The following is a 22,465-nucleotide window of genomic DNA, read 5'->3' on the forward strand; positions in this document are numbered from 1 at the left end:
TACTGCTAGATTAGATGCAAGCAGATTTAATAATAAAATGTAAATTTGACTGCATTGTAACAGGATTCCACTTGGATTAAATGACGGATATTTATTGAACAGCAGGGAAGCTGGACAGGGAGTCAGCCAGCAGGTTTTGGCTAATTCAGTTTAACTGTTATTTTGAGGTCATGACAGGCCTACACTGGCTAATAATTAGGACATTGTCATGTGCATTTGCGTGAAGATCCATGAAGTACAACTTTGACTGACTTAATATGCGCACTTAATATGAAAAAAAAAATACACATGTTGCACATATTCCAGAGAAAAGATATTCTTATTTTTAGGGGAAAATAGGACATCCTGTTTCGTATTTTCCTTACACGTAATATCATTTTATCGGTCGTACTTTTCTAAAATAGACACTTCAGACATCCCTTCTAAAACATGACAAAATAACCAGCTGTACACAATGCATGCATGCAGCAGAATCCACTCGAAAAGGATCCCAAATGCGGGGAACTTGACGCATGCCGTTCGCTTGTTATGATGTTTTCTAAACACAACCCTGTCACTGTTTCCACGTGATACACCGACGCAAGGTTCAGTCTGCGTCTTTCCACACAGCCTGATGCAGGGGGATCCATCATGGCGTCGATGCAGGTAAGATTTCTACAAACACGGAGCGCTTTTAGACAATTCGTCATGGCTTTCTCCCTCACCGATACTCTTCTTGTCGTGAAATTTAGCTTTTGAATTCATTTTAAGAAGATGGCGAAGTACAGTCAAATAGATATGTTGTAGGAGCTGTTCTAGCGATTGTTTCCACTCAAAATTACCAGCTATCTTGCTAGCTGGCTTTCGCTGACGTTCGCTCGCTAGCCATAGGAGATGACTCGGATTAATTAGCGCTAGCAGCCTGGTACAAGGACACGGTGGTATTTTATATTATCTCAAACCGAGCGTCCGACGTAAGGGAAGCATTCCTCGCTATTGCTGTGATTAGTTCGCCATGTAAGTGAAAACACAATCATTTGTTACTTAAAAGTGACACTGCTAGTAAAATTAGCTAATCCTCTCCAGATAGCAAATTGACAACGCAGCTTACTTCGTATTAGCCAGCGTTAGCTGGTTTTAGCCAACCTAGCTGTTACGGGTCGGGGTATGATGCGATGGCTACCTTGGTACTAGTTTCCGTAGTTTCCTTGACTCAGGAATAAGGAGCATATTCTTTAAGGTTGAGTTTTACATTGGTCGTTCAAATGTTGTGTATTCGACTAACAACGGCATGTTTCAGTTGCCGTGTTGCTTAACAGTAATGTAGAAACATTGATGATGATGAGCTTATCTTAACCCATCGAGATAACCTAGTCCTAGTGGCCGGGTACATTCTTCCCTAGGTGATACCCGCAGAAACTGGATCAATTTTTCGACTGAACAAAGGTTGTTACTATCTGGTGAGCCGAATTGAAACCGCTTATACTGTGGGATTCATTACTTTCTCCTGACAGAAACTCTGCCCTTCTTTACTGTTCCATATATTAGGTGGCACTGAGTGAAGTGACAATGCCAGAGGTCCTGACAGTTAATTCATTCGTTTGTACAAAGTGTGGTCGCTTGGTAGAGCACAATTTGATGTAATTTGTGTTGTTGGTTAATTGTTTGTAATAATAATGTTCTTTAATCTTTACCTAACCAGACCTGCAATACAATTTTATCCATTTGATACCCACAACATATCCTAATCAACGTTTTCCTTTCACATTACAGAAAAGGTTACAGAAGGAACTATTAGCTCTGCAAAATGATCCACCCCCTGGCATGACATTAAACGAGAAGAGTGTTCAGAATACGATTACACAGTAAGTACGAAAACCCTCTCTCACATGAAACCAGATTTTATCTTTGCGCACTTATATGGCTGTGGTTGTGTATTCAGGAGCCAATGAGTGCATGTCTTTTCCTTGCTTAAACATTGCATGTGTATTATTGATTAGTTGAAACTATTTGGCAGGTGACTCGGGGGTCGCGTAGAGCTCTTTATCTCAACTCTGATTGAAGGGAGGAGAGGAATGTTGAAGTGGAATGTAGTGGAGAGATGCAGAGTTTAGATTAGAAGTGTGTGGTTTACAGTCACTGGAGTGGTCCACATAATTCTTCAGCCAAGCTTGTCTAATACGTAGTGTCACCGTTCTTTCTCATAAAATATTAAAGGTCTGGATGTCGGGGAGGTAGCGTAGAGTTGCAATGACAAGTTGCCAGCTGACCTTCTTTTCCTGGCCGTACCTCCATAGTTACTGTTGCTAAGAAGGTCATGTTATGTCTTAAAGTGATGGTTCGGAGTAATTTCACCCTAGGGTCCTTTGCACCATGACCCCGAGCCAAACACCCTCCCAGAACCTGTTTTCCCTTGGTCGAACCCTGGTCGAGTAGCGCTGTCAGAAACTAATGAGTTTCTGCAGGCGTAATGGAACCAACTTTTATCTCGTAAATTACCCCACTAATAATGCCCTGAATGGTACGAAACTTCTACAGTATGTTCTTTACTCATACAATGAGGCATTGAAAAGTTTGTAGGTACACCAGGAGTTTATTTAAATAACACTTGTCTGATGGATGCGTCGACGTTACTTTCGTGATTTGGGAAAAGCCCGTAAAAGTCCTGGCAGGAAGCGATTACATCAACGTTTTTTGGTATATATTTTGGTTTTTAATATTTTTTTTCCGAAGTGTTTACAACTTAGTGTTAACTAATAATTGTTGCAAACTGGTACTACGAACAAAATATTAGTGCATTCCTGGATCTACATCCTTATGCATGCTTCCTGCTAGGACTTTTACGGGCTTTTCCCAAATCACGGAAGTAACGTCAACACAGCGGTATAGTAGCAGATAGTAGCATCCATCAATGACAACTATATTTTTACCCTCACTGAGTATATCAAGTGAATGAGTGTGTCTGTTTCCTGCTGATCCGGGTGTATATTCTTGGCATGGAAACTGTTTTATGCAGATATTTATTTTCTATCTCCAGACAAGATGAATAGGCTTGAAATACCAGTGGCTCCATGAATAGAGCGCCACCGACATTATATTATGACCAATTTGTTGCTGTGTTACACTCAGATTAAAACAATGAGATTGTTTTCACTAAAATGCTTGTAGTTGTTCCGTGTGTGTGATGTTGGTTGGCATGTGAAGCATGAGGTTATTGCCAATGCACCAGAGACTGGGCAAACCTGTCTGTCATGCTTGATTGTCCCTGGCGTGTCCCTAGGACACTCATCTGAGATGTGGTGGTGAGATCCACTCCTCTTTCTACCTTTGTCACTCTGCCACTTTTCTCTGTCTTTGTCTTTCTCTCTCTCTCATAAACATGACAACACAAGGGCGGAGGGTCATCCTCTAAATGCCTGTTGACGCACCAGCACCACCCTTGGTGCACATCACGGGCATTGGAGACTAAAAAATGATGGCCCCTCTTTGAACTTAAAAGCACCCTGTTATAGTGTTGTTGGACTTGCGCGTCTGTCGCTTCCGATTTAAGGCTTTCAGAAAACGGCATAATTCTGACTCAGGCTCTGCTGCCTTAGATGACCCGCCCCCCCCCCACCCACCCAACCCTGTGATGCCCAGGCCGACTGCTGAGTTTGGCCGCATCTGCTCGCTCAAATGAAACTAGTGAGTGGTGACACTATGAGAGTGACTGTCTCGTGAAGTTCATGTTTTTTGACAGTCCGCTGTGCCCTGGAGTACAAGTCAAACCATTTCGTAGTCATATTTGGGGAGGAATCGGATGATGACCGGGACATTGTGATGTTTTTACGTTGTTGACAGAATCTCCCATTTTCATTTGGAACACATATCTTATAAAAATTTACTTGTCATGTTCTTTTACAGAGCCATGACAACCATTTACCCCCCCAACACACACACACACGCGCGCACACACACACACACACACACCATTTCTTCAAGTGTGTTTGTGAATGTATTGTGTCTAAACAGATACATACACACACCTATTGCTTGTAGACTGGTGTGACTGTATTTAAGATGTTTGCGATGTCAGAGGACTGCAGCCTCGAGGGGGCTGTTTATTGCCGTGTGTGCTGTTAATTGGCACCAAAGAGCTCCCGGTCTGTTACATCATCTTTGGTGGTCCTTGTTTCCATGCTCTGTATCACACACACACACACACACACACACACACACACACACACACACACACACAGAGAGAGAGTAGATGACTAAACTATCTGGGTGAGTATATGAATAGATCCCTACAAGCTAGGGTAGTTTCTGATGGTGCCGGAATCCGAGTCACCTTTGGAGTAGATTTCCATTCTGACCATACAAGGTGTTCTCTGGCGTTACTATATATATATATATTGTGGCTGTATCCGTGGAGATAGAATAACAAAGCATCTGTACTCTGCGGTGGTGACAGAAAATCCTGTTGTGCTTGATTCCTGCAGATCTCTCAAAGTCTCTGAAGACTGCCCTGTAAAACCTATTGAGTATTGGCCACTGTTGATGGCTGTGCCCACCCACCGTAGATACTTTATTGATGTGAGTTTCGGTAGAATCACAGATTAGTAAGGTTTTTGTTTAAACTGGATTCTTTAGGGGAAAAAACAGGAATTCGCTATCAGAAAGCACTACAGATCATTTTAGCTATTTGAGGATTTGAGTCTTTTTTTATTTTTTATTTCCAACTTGCTAATCAGTACAGTGTATTCACAGAGCAATAAATATGGCCTCAATCTGCAAGAGTGGCTTGCTGCACATGTCCCCCAAACAGCTCTAAAAATCATAGCTATGTACTGACGTAACAGACAGGTCCTGTCCTGAAAGTATTTGTATTTTTTTTTTTTTTTACTTCCTCTTCTTTTTTTTATGATGTCGGTGTGGGTGTGTGTGTGTCTGAGCGAGTGCTGGTAATCCTTGCCTAAAAAGCAGCGAAGCCAAGGAATTAGCGTTTAGCCAGCTAGGCAGAGGCCCACTGTTCAAATCCACACGGGGAGGGTGGTCAGGTCAACCGTCTGCAGCCGTGTGGTTGTGATGAGCTGGAGAAATCCATTGACTCGATGCAGCGGTCATCTGACCACTCTTCCAAATGACTCGAAAGAGTTTTTGCTCTCTGTACCTCTCTCTCTGTCTCTCTGCATGCTATTGGCCGCTTGTGTTATTCTTATTTATGTAACTTAATGGTGGATAGGGGGGTGGGGGGGTTGGTTGGTTATCATTCAGCTCTTTTGTCAAAATGCTCACTAATTTGCTGGGATTATCCTTTGAGCATTTGGGGCAGGAAGCGGTTGTGCTAGACAGATCTGATCCATTTGACCTCCGACCTTGTTTCTCGAGGCGCGCAACGTGCGTTGTGATATTTCTATCATTTTCACGCAAAAGTGCTTTACCAGAACTGAGTTGCCCCTTTGCCCTGTGTACCCCCATGACCCCCCCCGCCCCCCCCCAAACTTACATCCGCTTGAACCCCCCCCCCCCCCCCAGCCCCAACCAAACCTCTCCTTTATTGTCTCTTAATCCTTTGTTTTCCAAACTGGGATTGAGGCTTCCTTCCTGACCTTTCCCATTTAGCCGGACCATTTAGCCTGGCTGGTGAATAGCCCCGAGTGTGAACATTGTTACTTAAACAAAAGCCCTGATCCCTGTGCTTTTCTCTCTCTCATTCTGACAGGTGGATTGTAGATATGGAAGGAGCCACCGGTACTCTCTACGAAGGCGAAAAATTCCAGCTGCTTTTCAAATTTAGTAGTCGATATCCGTTTGACTCACCTCAGGTATGTATTACTGTCAAACCACATACAGTTAGTTCTGGAAATTTGGCATGTTGTCATGTACAGGAGTTGGAAACCCCACCTTTTGAAGGTTTTAGAATTTCTTACTAGCATAGATTTTATAAAACATATTTAAGCTTCTATAACACACAATGCTCTGGCCATTAAATAGCCTTAGTTGCTGAACTGGCCTCAAATTAAACAAACAAACAAACAGGAGTTGAAACCCATTCACTCATAAAGATTAGTAAGCGCTTTCAGACATGCGTGTAAGACCGAAAGTTCTGCCGATGTTAAACGGTGGGGCCGTATATCTGAACGACATAACCGGTCATATGGTCATATGGAATTTAGCCGGTTGTTCTACTACTCCCCCCCCCTAGTATTTCCTCCGGACATTATGTAAATGTGCTGTGTCTGAACAAGGCGTAGAACATGCGGTTAAAATTCACACCTAGTGAGAGGGCGTGTTGGTGACGTTTCTTTCGTGCGTCCATGTGGTTAGATCTGACTTAAATGCCAGTGTTATGATGGAGTGGCATAATGCTGTCCAGAAAATCTCCGACCTGGAAAGATGCAGACATCACGGAGCTACAATCCATGAGGGCATACAACATTTTGATAGAACACATGAAGGGAACGGCAAGAGACGTTGTAGCCTACAACTGCATGGCAAGGCCAAACAAATTCAAAAGACTGAATCACCATAAGCAGAAAGAGCTGAAAAGGCAGTAGCCTACAGCGACGTCGTTGACGACAATAACAGGAGTATTTAATAATTTGTTAGCCAACACGGTTTTCTGTTCATTGATACCTTGCTGAGCTCGCTGATATTTGTTGAGCATATATGCCTTGAGAAAATGAAAACGATGAAAAGCCAACTTTGTTACAAGCTCCTTACGTAAAAGCAATAGACACATGGGGAGTGGATGCTTTTGGAAAAAATAAACCATGAAAAAACAAACAACTTCACTGTTATGTTAGTATTTTGTTTATTGCTTAAAAACGTTGTATGATGGCCTTGAAGTCTTGAGTTAGCCTACTGAATTGGCTGGTAGCCTACCATAAAGTTTGTGCATGCTCTCTCTCCAACGCAAACCAGATGTGGGGTTCTATAGCCAAGTAATTCTGGTACATAACGTTGAAAACAGATAAATGTGTTTATTCGAAGCACACATACAAATACTGTTTGCTTACTTGACTAGCCTACTTCAAGTATTAGCCTACGCACAATAGATTTGTCTTCTTTAGCCTACATAATGCATAGGCTACACTTTGTAAACAAAAAGCAGCTGTGACAGGCAGCGGCTGCATATATTCTGCGTCATATCTCGCATCTTGTGAACTCTACAAGCCCCCACCCCTCACTCGACAACCACACGGAGATTCTGTAATGTGCTTGTATGTCGTTCACACATACGTCCGTATAAGGTCAGTATTAGGTCCGCAGGTTAGCATCATATCTGAATCATCCGAAGGGTAGGACCTCCGTTTGACAAACCTCCGCATGTACTCCGGAGGTTATATCTGAAAGCGCTTAGTCTATTTTGTTTGGTCAGGTTTTTTTGTTGTTGTTAAATATATTGATTTCTAGTGCTGGTCAGTTCTGCTTTTGTTTATTTTATTTATTTGCCAATTTGTTACAATTATTTATGACTGTAAAGAAAATAAACAAAAAAATCGTGGGCTGACACTGGAAAATGTGTTCAATTACGAGCAGCCGTGTTCCCTGCCAAGCCCAAATGCTTTCCCAAATGATTGATAATGGGATCATTCAGCGCGAGGATGCTTTAGAGGCGGCCGCGTTCCAACACCAAAAGCCTAAGCGCCGTCCACAGACCCGTTTAAACAGATTAACTCCGCGCGCGCCAATCTCATTTCTCAGCACTCTTCCCTATAAATGGCAGGCCGCGGACTGAGCAAATAGGATAAACAAAGTTGTTGCCTTTTGCGCAAGTGTGACCGCGATGGCGGTCAGTGTGAGACTTCAGCTCCACTTCAGCAGTTAATGCACGGGGTTGTTTCCGATGGCGTGAACAGATCAGACCAGTTGAGCTACGAGTGCTTACTTCCTGAATGGAGGTTTAAGTGGTGTGCAAGTGGGTCCCCCGCTATTGTATTTATAGCATGAAGTCGAAATCACTGAGGTCAACCACAAGTAGAGGACGCGATAGAGAGACCTAATGTATGCTCTCATCTGCTACAGAAATAAACTTGGCTTTAAGGGCTCTTCCTGCCCCGCAAGCGCTTTTTCAGAAGAGTACACTGACCCTTATGTGTCGGACTCTAATGTGGTCTTTATCCATTGGTACTGTATGAAGTGAAGCCATATATATTTTTATGACTCCTCACATGTTCAAACATGTGCTTGCCCTGTGGCCTTTACGCTGTTGGTCCTTCATGACGGAAAGGCAAAGCTACACCGGTGTCGTAAAATGTTGTTTTTCCATTACATTGGGGGCGTGGGACCCTGTGGCTCTCTAGAAGCTCACGTGAAGCCCTCGGTGCCAGGCCCCCCCTGTTCCCAGCAGTTTTTTCCCCCTTCTCTTCTAATCCTGAGGCCTTGCGGTGTTTAGCCACAGCTCTACCACAGGGCTTATTGGCCAGGTCTCATTAGTTTTGCTAGATTTAATGCTGAAATCTGACATCATTCCAGCTGACTACTTTACCCAGGCTGATGTGATGACTCACCTCCAGCTGTGGTGTGTGTGTGGGTGAGAGTGAGTGTGTGAGAGTGAGTGTGTGTGAGAGTGTGTGTGTGTGTGCGCACGCGCACGTGCATGCAAGTGAGATGCTTTATTTTGTTCTTTTAGAAACATTACATAGCTTTGGGGTATGAGAGGAATGTTAAAGTAGCGTTGTGCGGCTGCCACCTGACCCCCTTCTTTGTTTGTCTCTGCAGGTCATGTTTACCGGGGAGAATATACCTGTCCATCCTCATGTTTATAGCAATGGCCACATCTGTCTCTCCATCTTAACAGAGGACTGGTCACCCGCTCTCTCTGTACAGTCAGTTTGTCTAAGCATTATTAGCATGCTTTCCAGCTGCAAAGAGAAGGTAAGACACACACACACGGTTGCACTGGTAAAACCTTGGGGCATTACTGTCTCAGACATCCTTATATGGTTGTCCTGTGCTGTCAATTCCCATCATAAATTTGCAAGGTGTATGTACTTTTCTCTGCCACATGCAAGAGATATTAGCCTTGTCTGTGGTGTCAGATCCACTCTAGCATGACAAATAGCTGAAATCGACTTCAGCTATTAGCAAAGTTTTTTCTGTTTGCACAGGTCCATGATGACTAAACCAAGGGTTATATGTAACATATTAAATGTTTACGTCAGCACTAAGTCACGTTTTTGTTTTTAACAAGAATATTACATGAATTATTGTGAAGACCTCACATTTTTACTGGAAAATTAGTAAACCACTGATTTCGTATGCACAGATGTTTACAGCTGCCATAGTACAACACCAAATTCCCTCATGTTGGCTCTTAGTAAGCTTATATTTGAAGTGAAGCTCAACAGAGCCCCCTTGTGGTGCAAGATCACCACTATATTACTATATTACTATGCACATCCTGTGTGATGCCAAATGCTGTGGCTACAACTTGTATTGTTTCCCCTTTGTGGCAATAACCCTGTTGATGAGCTCTCTTACTTCCCTTTGCTTTGCAGAGGCGACCTCCAGACAACTCCTTTTATGTTAGAACATGTAATAAGAATCCAAAGAAGACAAAATGGTGGTATCATGGTGAGTGTCTAATGGTGTTTTTCCTCATGATTTTCATTTTGTGTCATTTACTTTGATCTGTCAAGTGATATTGTGTACATGGATAGTACACAGTGTCCACACTTCCTTCCCAAAATGTCATAAATTACTGAAATGTCCAATCATATAGGTAAATTAGTGTGTATCTGTTCATAAGTCATTTATTAGTTTTTTTTTTTTTGTTTGTTTCTCCACACAGATGATACATGTTAATGTAGAACTTTGTAATACTCTTAGAAGAAAGAAGTCCTACTGACCTACATAAGCACTTTTTAAGAAACATTCAGTCTTTGAACTGTAAACTTTGACTGGAACTATGGAGATATGCGCTGGAGATTCTCCTGACTGCAACCCCAGATGGGCAGTGGGATTTGTGTACACAGCAGGTTGCACCTGAAATGGATGCCGATTCGAAAAGACAGGACGGTACCGCGCCCCGATGACGATGATGGTGATTTGATTGGGGGGGGGGGGGTGTATTGGGGGTGGTTTGGACACAATAGTTATGCAGGAATCAGGAGGATTTGTAGTGAGTTATTCCTTATACCATTTGAGAATCTTATTCTGCTGTCTCTGTTTTCATTTTCTGTTGGTACAGTTTAAGGTCCTCATGTATTGTGCAATAACGATGATGGGATGCATGCTTGGGCTAAAAGGAGGAAATCTAAATCCAAGTCTAATTTAGCTGATCTGGAACAGACCATCTTTACCCACAAGCAATTGCAACATCTTTTTATTGTCCTTTTTTCCTCAAAACAATATGCACTGTGAAATATATCTAGTGGTACAATGGCATGTTGGTACAACATGCTGTTAAATAGAAACTTCTAATCACTTTAGTTCTGGTCATTAAATTAATGTTTTTATTTAATCCATATATTCTGGCACGGCATTACTTTTTTGTTTGATCTATTTCCTGAAATTGCCCGGATTATAATGATTATTATTATTTTTTAAATCTTCCAGTTGTCTCAGAAGTGAGATGGCAATATAAAGCTTTTGAAGGCTATGAAACCAAGAAGGCCATCTGAGCATTTTAAGAACTGCTTGATATCACTCATAGCCCGTAGGCCGAGTCCGTTCGAGGATAAGTGTCTCTCCTCCCCATTATGATAGCCCAGACACGTGAATGCAGGACAAGATCACTTCATGGATTTATGAATGTCAGCAAGAAAACTTTTTATTGTGTTATTGTGTTTCCATTTTTATTTGTATGATAAGTTTTATATTAAGATTTATGCTTTAATCTTCTAAGATGTCTAATTTTAAAATGTTGTCTTTCTTTTTTCTTTTTTGTACTGTAAGTGTGCAAGCAGGTATTTTTAAAAAAGGGTTCTTGAAGGGCAGTAATTGGGGAGTGTATGTCTTATTTAATGTTTTAAAATGTTTTAATCTCCTGAATCTTAGCGTAAAAGGAACTGTAATATGTAAAGGGTTCTTTAAAAGAGAGACTGTACGGCTTGAGTGCTATTTCTCCTGGTCATACTTGTCTGGCTCAGGTACTTTTTCAAGAAGAAATCATCTTTAGAAAATTCCTAAAAAAGATATTTTGCATTTAACTATATTTTCACCAAAAGGACTGTTACATTGTTAATAACCGTATGTCTGAAACTGATGTATATTAATCTTGAAATTGCGCCTGATATATAATATACAAAATATAAAAATTACTTAGTTAGCAATGAGTGCACGGTCCTTGCATTAGTTATAGTTGCTGAACACACATTTTAAATTTTGTTTAGGATTTTTTGCACTTTTTGCTAATTAGGTGTCTGTACAGTCATTTTATCAGAATTACTTGTCTATTCGGAAGGATTTTTTTTTTTGAAGCTCCAGAGCTCCAGTGATGGGATGTGTATGAGAAATCAGAGGTCAGCCATGTCAAAAGCAGTTTTGTATCATGTCTGACTTCAAAACACTCCATTCCCAAAGACTTACGTTGCCATCCATTCAAAAAAATACTTGAATTTCCCCCTCTGGGTTGGGTCTTGTTGCTTCTCCACGAGTTCTTTTTTGTGAGATTTCTGTCGAAGTGAATGTGTTGGCAATGGTGAAATGGAGCTGCTTGGTACTACTGCTTCCTTCCGCAAGTCACAATCCAGATACTCTACCGTCACAAGCATGTGTATGTAACTTCAAGAGGTGAGCGATGTGGTTGTATTAATGATTGCTGAAAGACAATTTTTCGGAACATTTTGTTGATGTTTGTTGCGAATGGGGCCTAGCCTGAACCTATGAGGGGTGGCATAGTTGTAGCATTACATCTGGGGCACACCATCTTCAGATCACCATGGAGATTAGCAAATATACAATAGAGGTAATTACTATTTGTGGGCTTGGATGTCTTTTTAATGTTTTTTTTTTTAGTGACACTTTTTCATGACTTAAATAGACTAGATATTTTGGTTTGCAGATTGTATAAATAATCAAAGAAATTGGTTTTCATTTTTATTTTGGGGGAATTTGTTCTGGTATGTACAAGCTACATGTAAGTTGTGCCTGTTAATTTAAATAATAAAAGCAAATATTTACAATTCATCCATGGGGTTGTATCATACAGTGAGGGTCTTGTGACTTGTGTGCTGCATGGGACTACATTTATGGGATTTCTGAGAAAATAGGAAAGTAAGATTGGGCCATTGACATTAGTGTGAGTAGCCTTGCCATACACATTACCAAGGAGATTGCATATTTGGTATGTTAGCAGTGATAATCTGTGTCTATAAGGCAGTGTATGGTCTCATTTGCCCTGTCAAAATGATGCTGTCCTGCTTTTGTAGTTTTCTGTAGGCCTATAATTTCTGTGTTTAGGCTCATCTTGAATTGCCTCTGTCAGTATTAATCTACACAAGGCAATGCAATAATTTGTCAAATGTATAAATAAAGGTAAATTGAATTAGATGTCACAAATTAATTTACATTTCTACATTCTACATTGTTTTAATTTCAACGCATTTATCGGAGCGTATATGCACTGAAGAGAAATTGAGAAGCAAAGTGGATGGCAGCAATCCATGGTCCTGCACACTGTGCACAGCTGAGCATAGTGGTAACTAATGTAAACACGCCGAGGACAACTAACCACTTGACCAGTTGTTCCTTTCAGGAAGCAGGACTGTACCATATGCGCAGGGGGAATGGGAGCCAGTTCTGAATTTGCTGTATTTAGAGCTACACCAGCAAGCTCAGCGATAGTTTTTGTTTTTACAAAATAAACTGTTTGCTTGTGAATTGCCAATTTGTTTCACTCTTAGATTTAACTCCAGTTTGAAGAGAAGGGCAAGGGGACATTTATTATGTGGTCTGTTCCCAGTATCATCAGTTCTCTTTAGTGTTTGCCAATGTTGGAGGTGTAGCTGGGGTCTGGCCCTGGACTAAGGTAAAACAAATTACAATTAAATATGTTCCACCATTGTAGGTCACTGTGCACGGTGGCTCATTACAGGTTCAGTATTTTTTTAGTGTTGTCGACGTGGTGTAGTAGTCCTCGGCGTTGCATCGAGATTCCATCTGATGTTTGAGATACAAGAGGGGTGCTTTGCTAGCTAGCATTAGCTAACTGTGCAGCCATGATGCCTGCACAGGCATTAGTGTAGTTGCACACCGGTGAACTAACACAGTAGCCAGGAACGTAAAAAAAACAGCCTGACAACATTATTACATTCCTGTCTTACATAAGTCATGCCACGACGCGTTAGTAAACTTATGGTCTAGCCTCTCCTGTGCTGAATATAGTGGTCCGCTCTGTCAATTTTAAGATATGACAGTTAGCAAGCTAGCTAGCAGATCTAACTAGCTGTTTGTGTGTATGGGCATTGCGAGATGCAACCGGCTCACTGAACGAATGACATCAGTTTGCTATTTTGCACAGTGACTCAATTATATTAATAATTATTACGAGCTTTGATGCCGAGATAAGAGTGATGTTCCAGTGTAAATGTCATCCGAGGGGAAGGCAATGGTCTCGCCATCACAGATAACCAATTGTATCTCAAAACAGCCAAAAATGAGCGACTCCTACAGTGGTATTGTGATGACAGTTGTTTGAATCGAATCCATAATGCATGCATTCTAATACAGTGTAATTGAGGCCATGTTTCTGAAAGAATTTGAAGCTCAGGGGGCCGCAGTCTTGTGAATTCCTGAATCCTCTTTAGGTTATTTTTTCACACAAACTTACGTCAGACCACTTGGAGGTGCAAACAATATCGGATTTTTATTTGATTTGACCATCAGTTACCTTCGAAACAGGCACTTATTTTGGATAGACAATAGAAATACATCATATAATGATTAACGTCAAAAAAACCTCCGATAGGGTTCTAAAGCCATGGTGCCAGAAGTGAACACACATGGATAGCTATAAAAACTGTGCTTTCATTATACAAATAAACACGACAAAATACTTTTATAACCATTGAGCCAACACCGATATCAATGGCAGCGTTTGTTTGCACCTCCAACAGCATGGAGTACTACCGGTAATCTAGAAATTCCACAATTCCATTGTGCTCTCGCGAGAACTCTGGATTTCCAGGGTAATGGAGTACCTGGTTACCTCCCAAAAAACACCCTCAAACGCCCACAAATACCCTTATGTTTGTGTGAAAGAATAGGCTACAGTACGAGGAACTGTTCTGTGTCTCTAAATATGGGTTGAATTCTGGTGTGGAGGTGTTCCCCCTCTTCACACAACCTCCCTGATCTTCCAGGAAATTATGGCTCAGTATTGGGTAGAGATCTTATTCAAATTCTTGTTCGAATTTCTGCGCAGTTTTTGAGATTTAAATTGATGAAATGGTTCACTACATTACCACATTCTACTGTTGTGTCTTGAATATTTCTTAACGATCACTGATCAATTAGTCATAAGTAGCATCGCTTGTCATAGTGAGTGTGCATTCCCCCCTAATAGATCCTGATAATGTCACCACATTTGTGAAGTACCACCTGTTTGTACTGGATTCCAGAATGAATTGTACATAATTCCATATATTATTATTAGGGTCTCTTAAATGTCTTGTCTAGCAAGTGACCCTTACCTGGTCCTCTCTGTAAGTAAGGTCATCCAGTGCATGCATACGAGAACAGGTCTGGTTGTCAGGAGTGCACCTGTGGCCTGTGCTCATGGGTCCTACTGACCATAATTTAACACTGGGTTTAGCTGCAGTCAGATACCAGTAAAATCCAAGCTCCTCAAAGTTCCTTAGCATGGACTGTGTATCCACGACCCCTCCCAGTCTCCTGGTCCTTACTGTCTTCCCAGTTTGTATGCACCAGAGCGTAGTTTTGTACTGAGTAGATGTCAGTAGTTATGGGAGTATAACATGAATCACATAAAGAGAAGTGAAATACACTCTTTGATGCATGCGGAAAGGTCAGAATGCTCTAGGAAGAAATCCTTCATTTTAACCCAATACGGATTGTATTAACGGATTATATTATATTGAATACACAGTAGAACCATACTGAAGTCTAACCTGCCCCCTTGAATCCTGTGTGTGTGTGTGTGTGTGTGTGTGTGTGTGTGTGTGTGTGTGTGTGTGTGTGTGTGTGTGTGTGTGTGTGTGTGTGTGTGTGTGAGAGAGAGAGAGAGTGTGTGTTTATATACATGTGTGTGTTTATATATACATGTGTGTTTGTTTACATGTGTGTTTATTTGTGTGTTTTCAGATATAGAGCATGGCTCAAGTGAAAGTGCAGACTGCAGCCCCCTTGACTGGGCCTGGCCTGTCCCCCGTGGTGCCCCCAGCCGCCATGCCCAGCTCAGGAGCCCTGAGTCTGCAGCAGCCCCCCTCCATCAACGGCACAGTGCCAGCCCCGACGCCCGCCTGCCCCAGCTCAGCTGCTGGCTTTGTGGATTCTACTGTGTCGGCAAATCCACCAGGTAGCCGCTGCCGCCACCGATGCGGCCCCTGCCGCTACCACAGCCATGTTTTTATGGTTGCAGCGGCTCCACAGAATACCCATGGTTGCGCTGTCTAACCACACAGTGACCAGTTCCGCTATAGTAGTTATTATATCATTGACAAATAAGTTGTACGTTTTATATGTAGCCACCACTATTATTCACATATGCTGTGGAGTGTATTTGTGTTGATGATGAATGATAACAGTCGTATAATAACTCACTGTTTTATTAGCACCACTCTATTCATTCGAATATGCTGTACAGTGTTGTAGTATTTGTACTGTCATTTATAACAGACATAGAATGGGCTTACTGTTTTATTCTTAAGCAGCACTCTATTCATTCAGATATGCTGTACAGTGTTGTAGTATTTGTATAACAGTCATAGAATAGACCTACTGTTTTATTTGTAAGCACTTTTCAAGTGTTCTAGATATGCTGGACAGTAAGGTATGTACATACTAGACTCATCACCATTGCCCAGGCATTCACCATATACCACACAGTAGCCCATATAGGAGTTACAGTATGATGTTCGGAATGATGTCATCAGGAAGGTCCAAACATAAACCCTTTTTCCTTATAGAGATGGTAATAACATGCAGTTTTGGATTTAATAAGTTGTTGTTTTTTGCCGCAAATCAGATAATTGCAATTTTACATAAGGGGATTGTCCATTTTCTGTATTACTGTTAAGACAAATTTAGACAAATTTCAGTTGTTGATCATTTAAGATGTGACCGATCAAATTGATGCCATTTCATACCAGTAACAATTCTCCGTTGTGCTGCTCTTTATCTATGGTTCCAGGTCCTCCCCAGGAAAACATGGCAAACCCCAAAGAGAAAACTCCCATGTGTCTGGTGAATGAGTTAGCCCGTTTCAACAGGATCCAACCACAGTACAAGCTCCTGAATGAACGGGGCCCTGCACACGCCAAGGTACACGTGCTGCCTAAGACGTCCAGCTGTCTCTCCAACACTTTCTCATGTAAATCAGTTTAGCTGCAGGGGGGTTCAGCAATATTAGTTCAAGCATGATTCTTTTGCTTCCAAGACGTCCTGGTTTGGTTGGAAAAGGTACCTTGCTTGAATGAAACGGACTGCCAAAAAAATAAATGCCGCATTTCAGGTGGCAGGACAGAGGCTATCTCCTAGGAGAAGGAGAGGGATACATGAAAGCAAATATGCTTTCTTTTATTAGACAGATTTCAGGAGGCTTTTATGCAGAGAGTAAATATGCCATATTGGCAAAATATCTCTGATGAGACATCTCTATGAGATGTAAACTGGTTCATGAAAATCCTGATTTGAGGTCAGGTGAGGATTTGAAGTTTAAACAAACAAAACAATCTGAGAGATAATCAAAGACATGCATAGGTCTACAATGTTCCATGCTCCATGTTCCAGTATATTCATATACAATGTGAACTGCAGAATCTTCACAGCTCACTCCATCATTACAGACCTCTGCATTTCAAATATTTAAAGCAGTGTGATCATGTTTGAGCATGTCCCTCTAGGTGACTCAGTTATGGAGTAATGCTGGTAAATACAGGTGTCAGTGTGTTCTGTTTGTATGCCCTTTGTCAGACACGGCAAGATTGAGTGAGAAAGGCTGGTTAATGTAGTACTTAACAGCAGTCATATAACAAGAACTGAATGGCAAGAATAGCAACACATTTGAATTTAGGTGCAGGCATACTTTGAAGCATCTGCATAGATCTCTTCCCTGCCCATCGCTTTGTTCTATGCATTCCAGTGTTCTATTTACATTAGTGGTGCATGCTCCATTTACTATATGTGTTCTAGAATCGGCCACTGCTCTCTTTCTCAGCATTCCCTCTTCTAACCCCCCCCCCCCCCCCCCCCCCCCCCACTGCAGATCTTCACTGTGCAGCTGACACTAGGGGAGCAGGTGTGGGAGGCCGAGGGAACCAGCATCAAGAAGGCCCAGCACTGCACCGCCTCCAAAGCCCTGATTGAGAGCACCCTGCCCCGGCCCCTGCCCCGCTCCCCCAAAGTCGACACCAACAGTAACCCAGGTAAGCACCTGCCTCCTTTTCATTTCCCTTCCTGACTTATAAGGTGAAGGGTTTTGTTTTGTTGTGTCCAGAAAGTAGTGCCCTAAACTAGGGAATAGTGTGCCATTTGAGACGTGGCCGTTTAGGCCACCATTGTATGACCTGCCTGCAGGGCACCTCTAATGTTTACTTTTCACCTGTAGAATCTCCCCAAGGCGACCTTGTTGGGACTAGAGGTAGGTATCTGACTGGTTTGACGTATGAGAACACATAACAGTAAACACACTCTGGGGTTAAAGCTCTACATGCATGCACATGGGATGGTTTTGCAGTTGTATAGTGTGTGGGTGTTTGTGTGTCTAAGGGAGGGTCTTTCTCTTTTGTTGTGTTTTCTGATGCCCAAAAGGTGATATTTGGTAGCTTAGCAATGACAGAAAACCAATGACGGAAATCCATAACCCAGGTTTGAATTAGCATGTTAGTCACTAACAGAGGGATGGGTCAAGAGATGGAAATGCATCACACTTGTATACATGCAAAACTGATCATATGCAAGTCAGTGTTGAGCATTGTTGATAACTTCTCTAACCTGTTTTTGGGGTTCTGCTAAAACCATTGAAATGGCAAAGGCAGCTGACAGGTTGAGAGCAGCAGACCCCCTTTTTAGAAAAAAAAAAAAAAAAAAACCAGCTCACTCATTATTAGAGTTCAAAGACTGAACAGGCAAGTGCTCCACATTACCTTTAATCATTGCTTAATGAGGCTGGGAAAGACGGTAGCTATGCATAGGCCCTGTGTTATGTCTCTTACACGTAACGGTCTAACGCTAGTGATCAGTGATTCCTGGTACAGGACAGTCATTCATGTGTGCTTGATGTATGTATGTGTGGTGCCTGGGAAAGTGAGATCAGATGTTTTTTAATTACCTGACGTAGCACAATAGATGAGTTTCCATTCAACTTTGTAATGTGCATTTTGATTATTAGAATAAGAAACACTTGAAATTTGCATTCTTGTAATGCGCATAAAAATTCAATTCACTAGAGGGTGTTGAAATAACCTTCGATTCTCTTAGACATCATGCGATTAAAGGTGAGGTCAGCGATCATACATGATTTTCAAGGCTATGAAATCTGAAAACAAACAAAGTGGGTGCAGCCTCTCCCTAAAACAAAAACAAAACCCTGCTTGGAGTTTCTTTGGGAATACTCAAGGGAGGGGTGAGCTACCGCTCTGGTGTGTTTCGTTTGGTCCTTGGTTGAAATATAATGTATGTTGTTTCAGACAAAAGCGTCTACTAATACATTTAAATGTAAACATCAACATAGACAAACGCTACTTCCTGCAATCGCTGACCCCACCTTTAAAGTTGATGGAAACAGTTTACTTGCATTTGTTGCATTTCTGCCTACATGTGTCTATAAACGTTGCCCTGACGACCTTACGTTTTGATCCCATAGCTTCTCAGAAATTTTCCCTTGATTAGGATAATGTTCATTTCTAATTTGCATATTAGAGTGGATCAAATGCAAGCAGACTTTCATATGCAAATATGCAAATAAGCTGAATGGAAGCCCTTCTAATATTGTCTGTAATGTACAACGTTTCTATGACCCTCCCTCATGTACACTGGTATGCTGGGACAAAAGATCCAGCAAGATCAAGCACAGAACTGGAATAGACACCCACACTGTTGTGAGACATCATGTCAACACATTATGTCAGCAGTGGTACCAATTTGGTTTGTTATGTGTTATATCAATACTATGAGGATGCCATCCTGTGATAAAGTGTTTCGTCTCTTAGGCAGCATCACTCCAACGGTCGAGCTCAACGGTCTGGCCATGAAGAGAGGAGAGCCGGCCATCTACAGACCTCTGGACCCCAAGCCCATGCCCAACTACAGAGCCAACTACAACTTCAGAGGAATGTTCAACCAGAGGTCAGTACCCCATCCCTGTGGGCGTTTAGAGCTCTTTCATTGCGCTTGTCGTTGCATTCAGAGCTCATTCATTGCGCTTGTCGTGCATTCAGAGCTCATTCATTGCCCTTGTCGTTGCATTCAGAACTCATTCACTGCGCTTGTCGTTGCATTCATTGAAATTCTTCTCTTCGTTCTCTAGCTGTCTTTCCAGTGTGTGCTTGCAACAAATGTGGGCGTTGCACTGGCTCTCTATATAGGAAGCAGTCTGTGTTTGTATTGGTTTGTTTGTTTTTTTACACTGGTATAAACTGTTGGGATTACTCTAGGGTTGGTTGTAATTGTTTGGCTGTTGATATTTTGTCTACCTTTTATTTATTTCTGTGAACTTGTTTATACTTGGTTTTAAAATGCATCTTGGGTGGTTGGATCATATGATAGTGCTTAAAGGAGAATTCCGCCCATTTTTCACATAGATCTCTGTTTCTCAAGGTCGCAGAGTACTGTACAGCTACAGTGCTACACTCTGGGGGCATTATCATAATCATCATCATCAATTTAATAGAGGTGTATGTGACCACCAAGGTGGACCAACATGCTTTTTGACCCAGGTTTTTGTAGTGTAAACAATAGAATGTCAAGATGTAAACAGGCCCGAGGTGGTCCTGGGGCCTGTACTACGAAGGGAGCTTAACCTACCCAGATGTAACCCAGGGTTACTTTGTTAAACCGGGGTTGACAAAACCTGGTTATCTTTAGTGGTGTTAATCGGTACTACGACGCTGATTATGAAGTTGATTTGTTGAGCCGGGGTTAACCTGTGCGCGTTCACATAAAAGGGGCGGGTTGCAGCGCAAGTCACCACTTTCAATGATGACGCGATCACCTTATTTTACGGATGAGGAATGCACAATTATTATGACAAGTTATGAGGAATTAAAACCCACTCTACGACAAAAATCAAATACGTCGGCAGTGAGCAAAGCAAGGCTGTTGGCAACGTATTACAGATCGGGTAGCCTAAATGCCTAAAAGTAAAGTTTTATTCCCACATGTTCTTCAAATATGTGTTACGGAGGATTAGTAGCTTACGGAATGTCTGAAATGAGTTGAAATAATTAAATAGCCTAATTTGAGTTCATAGAAAGGCCTACAGATGCAACCCAATTCAGAAGTGGGCATATAGATTACAGTAATAAGGATAATTGAATGTTTAACCCTTAGAACCCTAAGCTGTTTTTAGGGCATTTTCACTACCTTTATTCATAAGGATTTATTCTGGTCATTGTAAGTGCCACACACATATATTATATATTGTTTTTTTCAGGAGAGTTTAGGCTATTCATATCTGCCATCATTTCATGTATTAGTACTAGCATTGATTTTATTTTGATTTTTAAAGAATTAAAATATAAAAAGTGTATTATAAAAATTCTTATATTTCCACATGTATCTCACCACTGCAAGCTCACAGCTCTACATGCATTTCATGTGTGTGTAGGGCAGACTGTCCTGAATCGGGCAATATAATTGCCATGTTGGAGGGATACTCTGGGGCTGAGCAATTTACAGAAATATTTGCTGTGTGATTTACGGAAATAAATGCCATTTTTTATTTAGTGATGAAAAATGACCTTTCTGCGCTCCATATCTGTGACACGAACTGATCTGACCTGACTTGACCCGAGGTTGCGTGTTAGCCTGGTGCCTGTGTGTATGCAGTCATAATAATTCTCAACTCTTTACTGCATTGCCATGAACAAAGTAAAGGCAAAAAAGGTGTTTATTTGTTGAACAAATTGGGATGCAATGTGAGCCTTGAATTGGATGCCATGCAGGAATTTGCTAGGATCTCAAAACCGGAATATGAACATGCTTTGCCATAGAGAAACACATGATAGCATTGGATTATAAACATGCTTTGCCACAAGAACAGACACAAACGTGGGGTAAGTCCAGCTATATGAAGTTATTATTTTGCTGTCACTTCGTCTGTTTTATAACCCAGAAGGATGTACTTGGTATCAAATGATAGCTCTGAGTCTCCTCTTTCATCTGACATGCGTGGCATATCTATGCGATCACGGGTCCACGAGTAATTCAAACGAGAGTAATGAGTGTGCAGCGTTGGTTTGTGTACATGACGTTATTATTTTGCAGTCACTTCGTCTGGTTTTATAAGCCAGAAAGATCGATAAACATGGTACCAATGGATAGCCCTGTGCCCCCTCTTTCATCTGATATGCTTGCCATATCGATGCGATCACGGGTTCGCGAGTAATTCAAACTAGAGTAATGTGTGTGCAGGTGAATGCAGAGAAGTGTAGACTGTAAATATGATGCAATTTGATTTAATTTCATGATTTTTTTAAAATTTCATACTTGATCGTACAGACAAGTGTGTAGTCTCGTTGGAAAGCCCCACTTCTGCTCTGTCGTGCAATAAAGGTTTCATCTCGCTGCGATGAACCGTTCCGGAGCAATGTAACAGAGAAGAAAGGGTGTGTTTTTTGACGCACTTTGCGTCAATCGGGTTCTAAGGGTTAAGTAGCCCCCATTGACTGATTTAGTGTATGCCTAATCCTGTGAACATTTCAGATGCAACACCATTGCCAAACGCACATGGCAGCAGGTGAAAATGAAACACAAAAACATTATTCAGAATAGTAGGTTTATATAGTTATAGCTTGCATTAATATTTCTTAATTATGAAAACATGTAGGCCTAGCTTATAGCATTCACTTGGCCTCTGTTTTACAGCTAACAAGAAACAGGTGTCTTCGAACACTACTGTAGGAGGAAAGGCACCAGAGTGTTTTACAGTAGCAGAGGAGTTGGCCATCGCAAATAATAGTGGAAGGCCGATTATGGAGGGGGTTGAGGGAGGCATTCGGTCGGATTCTGGTGCTGTGGAAATGTGTAGCCTTTATGTGCAGGGTACAGTAATATGACATTCAATTCAACAAGTTTGTTAAAATGGTGATTTTTATTTATTAGGCCTACTGTATGTCCGATTTATTTTAGGCTATTCTTGCTCAGATGTTCAGCATAC

General features: G+C 41.6%; 2 protein-coding genes across 6 annotated transcripts in view; both read left to right on the forward strand.

Annotated features, from left to right (window-relative positions):
* Positions 1-542: 542 nt before the first annotated feature.
* On the forward strand, positions 543-10,023 carry ube2wb (ubiquitin conjugating enzyme E2 Wb). 2 transcript variants are annotated; one of them, XM_076290654.1, is made up of 6 exons: positions 543-645; positions 1,753-1,844; positions 5,684-5,786; positions 8,686-8,841; positions 9,465-9,540; positions 9,758-10,023. In XM_076290654.1, exons 1-6 carry the CDS (start codon positions 631-633, stop codon positions 9,769-9,771), a joined length of 456 nt encoding a protein of 151 aa, XP_076146769.1. In that variant the 5' UTR covers positions 543-630; the 3' UTR covers positions 9,772-10,023. The 2 variants fall into 2 exon arrangements, with proteins under 2 accessions (XP_076146769.1, XP_076146770.1); XM_076290655.1 differs by lacking the exon at positions 543-645 and adding an exon at positions 701-1,439.
* Positions 10,024-12,729: 2,706 nt separating this feature from the next.
* stau2 (staufen double-stranded RNA binding protein 2) overlaps positions 12,730-22,465 on the forward strand; it is a 101,604-nt gene continuing 91,868 nt past the window's right edge. Inside the window, exons 1-6 of one of the 4 annotated variants that reach the window (XM_076290649.1) lie at positions 12,736-12,937; positions 15,232-15,445; positions 16,280-16,410; positions 17,354-17,513; positions 17,696-17,728; positions 19,299-19,434. In XM_076290649.1, the coding sequence (XP_076146764.1) occupies positions 15,241-15,445; positions 16,280-16,410; positions 17,354-17,513; positions 17,696-17,728; positions 19,299-19,434 (665 nt within the window). In that variant the 5' untranslated portion in view covers positions 12,736-12,937; positions 15,232-15,240. Of the gene's footprint in view, positions 12,938-15,231; positions 15,446-16,279; positions 16,411-17,353; positions 17,514-17,695; positions 17,729-19,298; positions 19,435-22,465 lie in introns of all 4 variants that reach the window. The other 3 variants (XM_076290651.1, XM_076290650.1, XM_076290652.1) reach the window with 3 other exon arrangements.

The sequence above is a fragment of the Alosa pseudoharengus genome, unplaced genomic scaffold (assembly GCF_046254945.1).
Source record: "Alosa pseudoharengus isolate Yale_2024_CS ecotype anadromous, Long Island Sound unplaced genomic scaffold, YU_APseudo_1.1 YU_APseudo_1.1_scf_18, whole genome shotgun sequence".
NCBI classification, from domain to species: Eukaryota; Metazoa; Chordata; class Actinopteri; order Clupeiformes; family Clupeidae; genus Alosa; species Alosa pseudoharengus.

Bases quoted from the DNA above. Each gene is read 5' to 3' on its own strand.
- ube2wb (XM_076290654.1), top strand. The intron at 5,787-8,685 runs GTATGTATTACT...TTGTCTCTGCAG, and splicing joins ATCCGTTTGACTCACCTCAG to GTCATGTTTACCGGGGAGAA. The intron at 8,842-9,464 runs GTAAGACACACA...TTTGCTTTGCAG, and splicing joins TTTCCAGCTGCAAAGAGAAG to AGGCGACCTCCAGACAACTC.